Here is a 13730-nt window from a genome sequence, read left to right on the forward strand (position 1 = left end):
TGATAGTCTCCTGGAGGTGGCAGCAGGAGTGGCATGACTGCGTGGTGTGGGCTGTCTTCTTGGGGGAAGGTCTCTCTGCAGCAGTACCCTGTGGTGCAGTTAGAGCCTGTCTCTGTCGCTGCAGGCTTTAATCCCATGTTTGGTCCAGCCTGGGTGAACCTCTATGGCTCCCCCCAGAATTCAGCTCTGCAGGATATCCACCAGGCCCTCAATGAGGGCGTCGGCGAGGGAATCTTCTACCGTGGGCGCATCCTCATGGCCATCACAGTGGAGATCTTCAGCAGCCCCAGCATAGCAGAGAAGAAGCTTGGGGATAAAGCAAAAGGTGCCCTAAGCAAACTGAAGCTGAAGAAGAAAAGTAAGAAATCCAAGGAGAAAGCCAAAGCACTGAGACAGCTTCAGGGAGAAGAGGAGACTGTGGGTTGTCAGGAGGCTGAGCAGCCTGAGGAGGTCACTGTGGAAGTAGAAGAGCTTCATCCACTCCCTGAGGTGAGTCCTGCTGTGCTGACATGGCTGAGCAACACCAGCCTGTGGCGTGCACAGGCCTCTTGGGGAAGATGCAGTGAGATCACTTGCTGGTGTAACAGTCCTGGAGCAAGCCCAGCACGCCCGCTGCTGAGCCATCCAGGGCTCTTGGAGCCTCTGCGAGAGCCAAGGCCACACCCACAGCTCACAGCTGGAGCATCCCCACAGGAGGTGCCTTCCTGGCAGAGGAAGGATGCTCACATGGATGTTGTTATGCCTTTGAGCATGTGCTTTTTCTCCCCTGAAGCCTGGGAGCTGTTAGCTGGCTGTGGATTTCTACTTGGCCCTGGGCTGCAGGCAGGATGCAGAAGTGTTGGTCCAGTAGCTGTTCCTTAGCCTACAAACCTGCTTAGTGGCTTCACATAAGTATCAACCAAAGCCATGGCTCTGCACCAGCCTCCCAGGATTTCCAAGAAAACTTGTCCTGTGTCTGCTGTCCCACAGGAGGGCTGGCAGGCTCTTGCTGTGCCCTGGTGCTCTTTGACTGTCTGGTGAGGCAGTGTTTTTGTCATACAAGGCTTTTGGGCTGATTGCTCTCTCCTTGCTTAGAATGCACTGGGGAGGAAGGAGGAATTCCTCCTCTTTGCTGCCTTCTTTGAAGCAACTATGATGGACCCTTCTCTCAGCTCCAAGCCTGTCAGCTTTGAAGTTTCTATAGGTGAGTATTTCCTAGGGCTCCATGCCTGCCAACAGTGCAAATCTGCCTCCAAGAGTTTGTATGAACTGCCTGTCTGGGGAAGAAAGTTGTTTAAGCTCTCCTGGGAATTGGAGGTGAGAAGAGGTAGAAGTGTTTGGGAGCAAGAAAGAGAAGCAAAGGAGGGGAAGCTGGGAATCCCTGAGCTGGCCGTGTGGTGCTGAGGGCCAATGACAGCAGGTGGAGGTGAAACAATGGTAGGAGAGCAGGTCCAACCCTTCACCTGCTAAGATGAATGGGTTTTGGGCTGAAATTACCCCCCCCCAAAAATAAAATTGCCAGACTAGCTCAGCTGAAAACAAATAAAGCTCTATTTACAAGCAAAGCTACAGTCTAGCAATAGGAAATGCACTCCATATGTGCAAAATATACAACATTTACATATATTTCCAATTTATAAACAACACAAGAACCACCCTGGACAAAGCCAGGAGGTTACCAACAGCTTCCCCCACCCTATACAAGGGAAAAAGAAAGAGGAGAAAAGCAGAGAGTAGTTTGTTAGTACTTAGCCACAAGAAGAACACAGTCAAGGTCAGCAACAGCTAAGCAAAAGCACCAGCTAGCATCTGCCAGAGCCAAGAAACTGGAAAGAGCAGGAGTTAGTTTACACAACTAACTCTGTGTCAGGTAGCAGACCAAAAGGATTATTTAGACCTCATCATTATTTTCCCTTTCACACCCAATGGTAATTTATTTACATTCTACTACTTTCCTGCTCAGTCTGTGGAACATTTTCCTAGGGACAGCCTAAAACTGCCACAGTGGAAAGGCTTGATGGTGAGCAGTTGTGCTGGGTTACACCCATCCTGGGTGGATGGGGTGCTGAGAAAGCCCAGCACATCAGGAGGACAAAACAAACCTGATCCAGGTGGGCAGAGGAGGACTTGCTTTCCCCTTCCCAGGAGGAGGGATCCCCCAGGTCACAGGTGGTCTATTCCACTCCCCCTTCCTGTCCAGCGAGCCTATAAAAAGGGGGACATTTGCTGCTCCAAAGAGCCTCAGTCGCTGCTGGTTCCCTGTGCTGGCCACGTCGTCGCGCCTGGTTTCTCTCTCCGAGCTGCATCCGCTCTCTCTAAAGGACTGTATCCACTTACATCCAGGGAAATACCAGGCCTTCCAGACTTAGTTTTGTGTATTTTCCTATTCATCCTTACCCCTTACCCTTGTGAACCCTCCCTGTTATTGCTATATATATTTTGTTTAAAAATTTACTTCTCCTACTTCCACACTGACTCCAAACTATTTCCTTACCAGAGTCACCTCCTTCCCTTTTTTCCTGCCCCCCTTTTTTGTCTCTCTTTTCTCCCTTTTCTTTCCCTTTCCCTAGGGAAAGAGAGAGAGGCAGGGGAGGAGTTCTCTATCTGTTATCATCTGAGCTTTTAAACTCCAGTTAAGGCTCAAGCCAGCACAGCAGTCTTCCTGAGTGACTGCTGCTGACTGCGGTGTAGATGTCAGTGAGCACCTGGTGGAGCTGGTTGACCTGAAGGCATGTGCAAGGACTGCAATTGCCCAGCTCCCTCACAAGCCCCTGGTTGTCTGTGTGATGTGGTGGTTGGAGGTAGCTGAACTAGTTCCAAAAGCAGTGCAGGTCCACACGTTTCTCCTGGTGGGATGATTGTGCTCTGATTCTGCAGGGTAGCAAATCTGTTTAACGGTGATCCCACATACCTGATTACTGTGTAATGCTTAATTTCAAGGAAACTATGGCAAAGCTGAAGAGGTTGTGACCAAAGTAGGGAGAAAGGTGGAAAAGGGAGAAGTGAAAGAAGAAAAGCAGTCTTTGTTGGACTCTGGTTCAGATGGTGAGCTTGATGTTGAAGTCCTGGTCTCAGCTTCAGCAGCACTGAACAAGTCGGTGACAAAGAACCAGAAACCAGAGCCCATGGAGTATGACAGGTGAGTCTTCTCCTTCCTTCCCCCCAGCTCTGGTCCTGCCTCAGTTTCCCAGGCTGGTTACTCCAGATGTTGTTAGTGATCTGCTCAGCAAGGCAAGTACTGTGCAAGCGTTTGTCCTCTTTGCAAAGGAAACTGTGGCCCATCAATAACAGCAGCCTCTCTACTGCTTAACAAGCAGCATCCTAAGGGCTTGATCCCAGCGAGGAAGAAGAATAGGCCTGCTCTAGCACTGCTGTCCTATGCAGGGCAGACACATGCACAAGCTCTTCTGATGCATTTGCTCTGGGCAGGCTGCTTTGTCCCACAGCCTGGCGATGTCTTGGCATCTGGATTGTGAGCTCTGTGCCTGCTGCTACTCAGTACCATAGTAACAAAGAATTTTGGCAGCATCCCAGGCTCCAATCAGCCCACATTCATCTGGGCATGTGCTGATCTTCTGCCAAAACCTCTCTGTGCTTGTTTGGGATGGCAAGAAGCAGGTCCAGCAGCTTGCATCCACATTGGTGGTGCAAGGCTCAAACCAGCCTGTTCTCTGCAAGGAGGACAGGGCCCAGGTGATGCCTGCTGTGCTTGGTGTGCATGTGCTGAGTTGTGATGTGACATGCTCTCTCTAAGCAGCAGCCATAACCTCCCGTGCCTGCTGTCCTTAGGTCATACAGCTGCCTGCCCATGACGCATGAGAAGCCCTGTGTGTATGTCTGGAGCTACTGGGAGGATCACACCTGGAGACTCTGTATTTCCAACTGGATTGTCAAGCTGGCAGAGCGCCTGGTAGTGTGGGGAGAGCGTCTGTGGCATGGTCCTTCCTGATGTGCTTCACCTGTAGCACATGCAGTTGCTCTGTGAGATGTTTGCCTTAAACACCCTCAGCCCTGACACGAGTCTGTGTCTCCCAGGCTCAGTCCCACCTGCCTTTTAAGACACGAGTGTCAAGGCAGTGAGAGCAGAGCCACTACCCATGCTGTGCCACAGCCTGGCCGTGGCTCCTGCAGGTGTGAGTGAGCCGTACCTATGGCAAAAAGCTCCCCTGATGCCAGTCTTGAGCTGCATGTGCTCTGGGCAGATGCTGCAGCAAGCAGACTCTTACTCTCAGGCTGTCATCAGCAGGATGCAGCATCTTCCCACAGCCTTATCTTAGCTTCCTGGGCATCGAAATTCCAAAGCAGAGCTTGCCAGAGTGTTCAGTGGCTGCTCAAGCACTGAGACAAGGTGTAACAACCAGTGTTCATGTTATCCCCAGGCTCTAAAGAGGCCCTGGCAAGCAGTCTCAGGATCCCCATCTCTGCAGAAGGGCACAAACCATTTGTGGCAACTGCATCCTTACAGTCTTTCACTCTGACCCTGCAGCTAGGTGCAAGCTCCTTGAATGCTGTTTTCTCCTGAGAGGTAGAATTAACAACTTAATGACTTAGGTATATAGCCATTAAGGGCAGCCTTTTGTAAGTCATGCAGTGGATCATTCCAAAAGCTGTGTAAGCTGAACAAGGCTCACTGCACCTCTTAGCCAGTGCCTAGTAACACACATGCATTAGAACTCTGGAAACTGATTTAAATAGGTAAAATCCTCTCACTTCTTGGTCTTTGCTGTCATCTACTGTCCTTTCAAAAACACAGCAGTCAAGGTCTTCTCTTAATTGTTGTCTCCTGCTGATCTTCTGCTAATTCCACAGGAGGCTCAAGCCTGTGAGAATCCATCCTGTTTTCAAGACTCAACCTTATCTCTCTAAAGTTTTAGGCCGCAGCTGCAGCCTTATCTTTCCCCCATTTCCAAGCTCAAGGCTTTACCTTTATTTATGTCTAAAGCTTAATAAGACTACTTTTATTTATGTCTAAAAATCTAATCTCTTAACTACTGGGAAAGTTTCTAACAGTGATAACATTAGTAAGTCTCCTTCCTTCATTCCCCACAGGAGCAGGGGCTGGATGATGTGGAGAAGCTCATGAGAAGGCTAAAGGCTAAAGCAGAAGAGCGACTCAGAGAGGTTCTGGAGGAATTTATAGCTGGGTGCAGGTTGGCATGTCCCTGATTTCCCGAGATTTCTTATTTTCAGGTTAGGAGGTTGTATCATGCTCTGCCCAGGCTGTGCACAGGCTGCTCTTGTCCTCTTGAGAAAACCAGGACAACCTGAAGAAAGGACCCTGTAGCTCTTCAGGCTTGGGGAGGAGACTCCAGTCCTGGAAGCACAGGGGTCACAGCCCACAGCCTTGATGTTCCTGGACTTATTGTTGTTTTCTAAATGTTAGGATATTCCTTCACACTCTTCAGAAAAGAAAAGAGTCTGGAGAAAAGAAGACTGAGAGGGGATTTCATAAGTGTTTATAAATATCTGAGGGCTGGGGGTCAAGACAGAAGGGACAGGGACAGGCTCTGCTCAAGTTGCACCCTGTGATAGGACAAGGGACAATGGATGCAAACTCCAGCACAGGAGGTTCCACCTCAACATGGGGAGGAGCTTCTTCACTGTGAGGGTCTCAGAGCCCTGGAGCAGGCTGCCCAGAGAGGTTGTGGAGTCTCCTTCTCTGGAGACTTTGCAGCCCCGTCTGGATGTGTTCCTGTGTGCCCTGTGCTGGATTCTGTGGTCCTGCTCTGGCAGGGGGTTGCACTCAATGATCTTTGGAGGTCCCTTCCAGCCCTTAACATCCTGTGAGCCTGCGATGAGTGTTGTAATAGCTGCAGCTGCCCACTGGATTCCAACACATGCTTCAGTCCCCAGCCTTGCGATGGTGACAGTGCAGAGAGAGCCTCAGGTGCTGAGCAATCCCAAGTGTACCTTCTGAATCACAAAGCTTATGGAAGACAGGGCATTGCACAGAGGGAAGTTTCTGAGGCAGCTTCCCTCAGAATTATTACCAAGGATCTGGAGCTGCTCTGTGAGCTGTGCTTTGCCTGCTAGGTGAGGGAGATGCAGAGCCTGTGACCTTTTCTCATTGCAGGCAATATTCACTCAGCGTAGAGAGAAAAACGATGTCCCATCCCAACCACCTTGACAGATGTCGGACGAAATTCCTGATGCGCAATGTCGTAAGCTGTTGCTTGGTGATGGCATTGGGAGCCTGTGTGATCCCCATGCTGGGGGATGCTTCTGGACCAGCTAGAACTGGGGCTAACTAGCAAATTCGTGGCTAAAAGTCATAGGCTTTTGCTGCAGCATCTCCCACTTCTACTCAGGACAATACACCTTCCAGCAATGGCAGGGACTGGTCATGGCAGTCTTATGCAGATACTGTGCCCTGATGCCATCTTTCCTCTCTTGTGGGACATGTGGCACAGCATCTGTGTGTTACTGCCCAGCATGTTGCTAGAGGGCTTTTGGTGCAGGCTATTCCTGCAGACTTTGGGGGAGCTTAGTGAGACCCACTGTTCTTGGAAACTTGGCCTGGGTACCTGTCCAGCAGGTCAAACAGCCAGTCATCTACCCATCGCCCAAAAGAGCAACATCTAGGGACTCATAGTCCTGCAGACAGAACTGGCTAGTGGAATGAGAGCAGTTACACTCCTTCCATCACATCACATCACAGCAGCGGAGCGTGGCTGTCTATGTCAGACTATGAACCTTTGAAAGGCCTCCCAAAATGCAATGACAGCAGTAGGAAATGAAACTCAGGCTTGTCTGGATCTCAGCTCTCTCCTCTCTGCCTCCCCACACCTAATCACTCAAGTTGTGGTGAAGATAATCAGCTGCTAAGTCTGAGACTGTCTCAAAGAGGACCCATCCCAAGAGATGGGTTTTCTGGCCATATCAGTCCATTATGGGTTTGCACCCTGAATTCCTTATGGTTTTCATTAGTTTTGGATCATCACAAAATTTTCCCTCATATTTGTACATTATCAGCTAATGGACATGAAAGCCCAGGGCCAACTTTGTTTCCTGCGTGTTTGTATTCCCATACTTCCGTGGCCCCAAATTACTCCCTGTGCAAAGCCTCCTCCAGGCTGGAGGCTTGGACCACCAGCTTCTGAAATGTTAATTTCTTATACATCTTTCTGCCCCAAATGATGCCGAAGCTCATGGGGGCGTGTGACATCGCTGTTGGCAGAGCTGCTGAGTGGCTGCGGTCCGCAAGTCCCGGCATGCGGCACCGCGTGGCTCTTGGCAGCTGTGCTGGAGGTCAGGGCAGGATGGACAAGATCAATGCATGGATGCTTCTCTGCAGAGCCCCTGTCGGTGTGACATGCCTGAGTCACAGCTAGGTGCTGACAGCCATGCTCTGTGTTCAGATCCTGTGTGCAAAGCAGGGGCTCCGCGTGAGGCGGCGACTGACTCGAGCCAATGTCAAGGAGAAGGTGAAGGAGATGAAGAGACTCCTGGCAAAGCTACGCTTCATGGCTGAAGAGGTACAGCTGCTCCCAGGGTACCCTGCTTCTGTGCAGGAAGAGGGTACAGACAAGGAGAGGTTACTGGGCTGGCTGCTGGGGCTCTTGCTAGCCTGGATTGGGGGTTTTCCTCTCCTGTCTTTCCTTGCTCTGTAAAATCCCAAATTTCTGCAAATCACTGTATTTCATGTAGTGGCTTTTATGAGGGATGAGACTTGGCAGATTTGCAGGGCTGTTGGTGACAGAATCACAGTATCACTAAGGTTGGAAGAGACCTCGAGGATCATCGAGTCCAACCTATCAACACAGACCTCATGACTAGACCATGGCACCAAGTGCCACGTCCAATCTCCTCTTGAACACCTCCAGGGATGGTGACTCCACCACCTCCCTGGGCAGCCCGTTCCAATGGCGAACGACTCGCTCGGTGAAGAACTTTCTCCTCACCTCGAGTCTAAACCTCCCCTGGCGCAGCTTGAGACTGTGTCCTCTTGTTCTGGTGCTGGTTGCCTGGGAGAAGAGACCAACCCCCTCCCAGCTACAACCACCTTTCAGGTAGTTGTAGAGGGCAACGAGGTCACCCCTGAGCCTCCTCTTCTCCAGGCTAAACAATCCCAGCTCCCTCAGCCTCTCCTCATAGGGCTTGTGTTCAAGGCCTCTCCCCAGCCTCGTTGCCCTTCTCTGGACATGTTCAAGTGTCTCAATGTCCTTCTTAAACTGAGGGGCCCAGAACTGGACACAGTACTCAAGGTGCAGCCTAACCAATGCAGAGTCCAGGGGCACAATGACCTCCCTGCTCCTGCTGGCCACACTATTCCTAATGCAGGCCAGGTGGCTCTTAAAAGAGCCGTTGGGTTGAGGTACGGAGGAAGAGAATTTTCCCACCGGGGCTTACTTCTTCTTGGCCGCTGCCTTCTTTGCCTTGGCCGCTTCAGGTTTGGCGGCCTTGGGCTTGGCTGCTTTTGCCTTCACTACCTTCGCCTTGGCTGGGCTTTTGGCTGCCACGTTTTTGGGCTTTGCAGCTTTAGACACCTTCTTGGGGCTCTTAACTGCTTTCTTGGCTGCAGCTGCTGTTGGCTTCTTCACCTTCTTAGGGCTCTTCTTTGCTGTCACAGCCTTCTTGGACTTCTTAGCAGCACTGGCAGGCTTCTTAGCAGCTGGCTTCTTAGGCTTGGCCGTAGCTGCACGCTTCTTCGGAGCTTTTTCTCTAACTTCTCCAGGCTTCGTACTAAGGCGGAAAGAGCCGGAGGCACCGGTGCCCTTGGTCTGCACTAGGGTGCCCTTGCCGGCCAGGCTCTTAAGGCCTATCTTGATGCGGCTGTTGTTCTTCTCCACATCGTAACCACCAGCAGCCAATGCCTTCTTCAGCGCAGCGAGGGAGAGCCCCTTGCGCTCCTTGGAAGCAGACACAGCCTTAATAATCAGCTCGGTGACGCTAGGGCCAGCTGGCTTATGGACTTTAGAACAGGGGTCCAAGCAGGGCTGGAGGCAGAGCTGGGCCAGCTTCAAGTCACTGGGTCCTCCCTGCCCAGCCCCTTGCCATGGGGCTGCTTGGGAAGACAGCCTTGCCTGTGCTGCCTGCACTCTCACTGGAACTGACTCTGGACACTTCCTGCAAATTCATACTTGAATTGAAATAAGGTCTCACAGCCATAGCAGAGACTCTTCATTTTCAGAGTTTCACTGGCCCCTCCAGAAAATCATGGCATTTGTGAAGTGTAAACCAGAATGCAATGTGTACTGGAGTTAGGTGGACAGATAACGTGGCAGTTGGGAGAAGTCTTTCACTAAGTCAAATCTTTTTCACACTGTGACCGTTTGAGGCTGTGCCTTTAAGACAGGGACAGTATTCAGTATTCCTAAGGTTGGAAGAGACCTCAAAGATCATCAAGTCCAACCTGTCACCACAGACCTCATGACTAGAGTAGGGAGGACACTACTGCCCACTGCAGGCTTGAACTCACGACCTTCCCATTACGGGTCTGATGCACTACCAACTAGCCACCTGAGGGGTGCACCTGACAGTGCTGAGACACTCTGGCTGAATGTTTTGTAAACAACGATAGGTCTAAACGAATTTCATTGGTAGATTGGTAGAACGCAGCTTTAAGTTGTAGTGCAGTTGGAATCTTGTTCAGTTCCCCTCCCTTCTCCCTTTCCAGCTTGTCTGCTTCTGGGCAACGAGCCGGAGTTGTGACCTTGGATAACAGATAAGCATTGATCCTGCATGCACTTGGAGGCCTAATAAGAGCTTTCTCCCTTAATAACTGCCTTCTCTCTCTAACCCTTGTTTGGAAAAAAGGGAGGTAGGGGGAGAGAGCAGGGTGCAGGGGGGGAACCCTCCTCTGTCTGGAGGAGGGAATTTTCATAGAATCATAGAATCAGTAAGGTTGGAAAAGACCTCAGAGATCATCAAGTCCAACCTATTACCCAACACCTCATGACTAATTAAACCAGGGCCTCAAGTGCTACATCTAATCCCCTCCAGGGACAGTGACTCCACCACCTCCCTGGGCAGCACATTCCAACAGCCAATTACTCTTTCTGGGAAGAACTTTCTCCTCACCTCCAGCCTAAACTTCCCCTGGTGAAGCTTGAGACTGTGTCCTCTTGTTCTGGTGCTGCTTGCCTGGGAGAAGAGACCAACCCCCACCCACAACCTATCAACTTCACTTAGAGCTATGACTTTTAATTCTGAAGAGAACTCTGGGCCTTTTCTAAAATAGACTCCAAACAGGCTTGCTTTTATTTCAAACCAGGGTTAAGCAGCTAACTGTGCAAACTCAAACTGCAAGGTGTGTGGCTTCAAAACAAGTCACCTTGCAGTGGTGACCTGAGACACACAGCAGTAGATATATGGGTATGAACTACAATCAATAATGGCAAGATTGAGTATTCTCTTATGATGATGTGCTGCTCAGCCCCCAGTTCTTGCTGCCATCTGTTTATTGGTTAATTAATGACCCTGTTACATGCACTGAAAGAAGGTGTCATATAGTCTTCCACAGATGACTTGCACAGATAAAGCAGCAGACTCCCAGCCACACACAGAGCAATTATCTTATTTTGTTCCTGTATTTCTCTTTGCTGTCTATTTCTGTATATATATTGTAAATACTGCATATATTGTGTATATATACAGCCTGCATTCCATATATTGCTTGTAAGTGTAGCATTCCTTTGCTTCTCCGACTGAGCTAGCTGTGGTTTTTTTCCTCTTTGCAGGGGAGGGAGAGCTAGGCCCTCTCTCAACCCACTACACACACCTTTAGCTATTGTGGTGGTGAGAGAAAGTTCAGTTCTCCCCCCCACACAAAAAAACCACGGCTAACTCAGTTGGAGAAGCAAAGATATGAATAAGCTCTGTTTACAAGCAGGATGAAATGCAGCTGGATATACAACTACCTGAAGGGTGGTTGTAGCCAGGAAGGGGTTGGCCTCTTCTCCCAGGCAACCAGCACCAGACCAAGGGGACACAGTCTCAAGCTGCGCCAGGGGAGGTTTAGACTCGAGGTGAGGAGGAAGTTCTTCACCGAGCGAACGGGCTGCCCAGGGAGGTGGTTGAGTCATCGACCCTGGAGGCGTTCAAGGGGAGATTGGACGTGGCACTTGGTGCCATGGTCTAGTCATGGGGTCTGTGTTGATAGGTTGGACTCGATGATCCTCGAGGTCCTTTCCAACCTAAGTGATACTGTGATGCTGTGATATCCACAATATACAGTATTTACAATATGTACAGAAATATACAGGGAAACAAAGAACGTAATACTGAACAAAACTCCCTCCTCCAGCCAGGAGAGTCCCCCCCAGTACCCCTCTCTCCCCCCACCTCCCTTTTTTTCCCAAAAAGGGTTAGAGAGAGAGAAAAGGTAATTATTAAGGAGGAAATTCTGTTAGCTCAAAGCGTGTGCAAGAATTAGTTTCTTATCTGTTAGTTCAAGGTTAACTCTGTCCAGCAGCTGTTGCTCAGAGAGAGGCTGAAACAGGCTGGAAAAAAGACAGACAGACTGAACTCCCTGAGATTCAAACTGAACTAAAACTTGAAGTTGCATTCTACCAATGAAATTCGTTTAGAATATCTTGTTTCCATTCTACACCAAAACATTCAGCCAGAGTGTTCCAGCAACTGTCCCTTTCTTAAAGGCACAGCCTGAAACGGTCACAGCTATGCGAAGGTAGACTTCAGCATGAAGAAGATATCACCCCTTAGATCACCAGAAGGATATGCTTCAGTCCGCCAGGCTGGCTGCAGCTGGTTCTCCACACACAGAGAAACCTCCTCCAGTTTTGCTCCCTGCAGTCAGGTGGGAGTGTTGCTGTCTCTGTGGAGTCAGCCCTGGACATATACTTGCCACTTTTAATCCCTGCTTGGAGGCTACTGGTCTTGGTGTGCATCAGTAATAAATTGCTTCAGCTACTTCAGTACTGGAAAAACTCAACTACAACATTAGCTGCAAATGCTAGTGACAGAAACCAAGACAGGGAAGAGAGTTTAGGTTGCAGTTTAAAAGAAGCCATTGCTTCCATCTATGTGTCTGCGTTATTGCAAGCACTGGTCTCAACCTGAACCACAGCTTTATAAGGGGCACTCTCATTCCTGAGATGCCAGCTAATGTGGTTCCTTCCCATGGATTAACACTTGAGCTCCTGTCAGAGGTTTGGGGTGAAATGCCACTTCCTGAGCCTTGTGTGGGCTCCCTCTGCCCAGGGCTGGCATGCGCTTGAGTGCATCCTGCTGGCATTTCAGTGGAAAACAGAGTGGGTCACAGATCTCTTCCAGAAGACAGCTGTGCTGGTTTGGGCTGGGATAGAGTTGATTTTCTCCAGAGTAGCTGGTATGGGGCTGTGTCCTGTATCTGTGCTGGAAGCAGTGTTGATAACACTGGGATGTTTTAGTCACTGCTGAGCAGTGCTTCCACAGCCTCAATGGCTCTTCTCCTCACCCTGCCCCAGCAGTGAGCAGGCTGGGGGTACACAAAAAGCTGGGAGGGGTCACAGCTAGGAGAGCTGACCCCAACTGACCAAAGGGCTATGTGAGACCATATGACATCATGCCTAGCATATAAAGCTGGAGGAAGAAGGGATGATTGGGGTGATGGTGACAGTGATCCTCCCAGGTAACTGTTACATGTCATGGAGTTCTGATTTCCTGCAGATGGCTGAGCACCTGCTTGCTGATGGACAGTGGTGAATGAATTCCTTGTTGTGCTTTGCTGGTGTGCACAGCTTTTGCTTTACCTCTTCAACTGTTTTTATCCCAGGAGTTTTCTCACTTTTACTCTTTTGATTCTCTCCCACAACCCCCAGCAGGGGAGTAATGGGACGACGGAGATTGGAATCAATACAGCTGACAATGGGATCGAGTATTGCTCCTTTATTGTTCCAGCGGTGCAGGCCTGTGGTGCCAGTAGAGCAGAGTAAAGCAAAGCGTAGGAGAAGGGAAAGGAAAGGCAGAAGTGCCTAGCAAGGGAACTTCTGCAGCTTACATAAACTCAGAGTGCCTTGCTGGCATGGCTTCATTGGTTCCCTATGGGTGACCACACATCGCACTGTTATAGATTATTGGTCCAACTCCTAGTGACGCGCGAGGTTGTTTGATGCAGGTGCATGTCCTGTTGTCCCAAGATAACTCCATGTTTATAGCTACCAGTGCCCTGCTTTAGTTCCATGCTGCAGGCACAGCACTGTTTTGCTGCACTGCTGGCTGGCTCTGCACTTCTGCTGAGCATGGCCTACCACCACGGCAGGCTCTAGGCCTGCACTGCCAGGCTGCTCACACTGCTCCTCACGGGCATTGCCACAGGGGAGTGTGTGGGATGTAGGTGCCAGCTGCACTGCCATATTGCACAGAGAGACTTTCAGAAGCATGTCTGCAATCTTAGGCCCTCATTTTCTTCTGGGTCTCCAAATCACTGTGCAGGCAGCAACCCTTCCCGCAAGGAGATGAAGCTTTGCCTGCATCATTGAGGGAGAGCAAGATCTGTACTGTTCCCCTGCGCTGATGTTCCTCTCTTTCCTCCCTCCAGCCTCAGTGTACCCTCCCCGATGTGCTTGTCTGGATGCTCAGCAACAACAAGCGTGTGGCATATGCAAGAATTCCTGCACAGAACATCCTCTACTCAGTAGTTGAAGAGGAGAAGGGCAAGGACTGTGCAAAGATCCAGACAGTTTTTATGAAGGCAAGGCTTATACCCACTGCTCCTCCCTCCTTGCTTCCAGCTCTTCTGCCTGAATTCCTGGAGTTCACAAGGAAATACAGCTCTTGCTCCACTACTGCCTTTATCTCTGTCTCCTGTG

At 50.1% G+C, this 13730-nt stretch overlaps 2 protein-coding genes across 2 annotated transcripts in view; one reads left to right on the top strand and one right to left on the bottom strand.

Annotated features, from left to right (window-relative positions):
- The window catches only part of LOC137456070 (fer-1-like protein 4), a 50469-nt gene that overhangs the window by 11241 nt on the left and 25498 nt on the right, over positions 1–13730 (top strand). Inside the window, exons 15-22 of the mRNA XM_068167363.1 lie at positions 125–489; positions 1075–1183; positions 2920–3118; positions 3769–3889; positions 5029–5129; positions 6053–6140; positions 7338–7454; positions 13460–13612. Coding sequence (XP_068023464.1) covers positions 125–489; positions 1075–1183; positions 2920–3118; positions 3769–3889; positions 5029–5129; positions 6053–6140; positions 7338–7454; positions 13460–13612 — 1253 coding nt within the window. The remainder of the gene's footprint in view (positions 1–124; positions 490–1074; positions 1184–2919; positions 3119–3768; positions 3890–5028; positions 5130–6052; positions 6141–7337; positions 7455–13459; positions 13613–13730) is intronic.
- On the bottom strand, positions 8325–13274 carry LOC137456058 (histone H1.11L-like). Its single transcript, XM_068167345.1, has 2 exons — positions 13211–13274; positions 8325–8890 (listed from the first exon to the last, which is right to left on the bottom strand). Exons 1-2 carry the CDS (start codon positions 13272–13274, stop codon positions 8325–8327), a joined length of 630 nt encoding a protein of 209 aa, XP_068023446.1.

This window comes from Melanerpes formicivorus, unplaced genomic scaffold (assembly GCF_026170545.1).
Source record: "Melanerpes formicivorus ecotype bairdi unplaced genomic scaffold, bMelFor1.0.p_v2 SCAF_115, whole genome shotgun sequence".
In the NCBI taxonomy this organism is placed as follows: domain Eukaryota; kingdom Metazoa; phylum Chordata; class Aves; order Piciformes; family Picidae; genus Melanerpes; species Melanerpes formicivorus.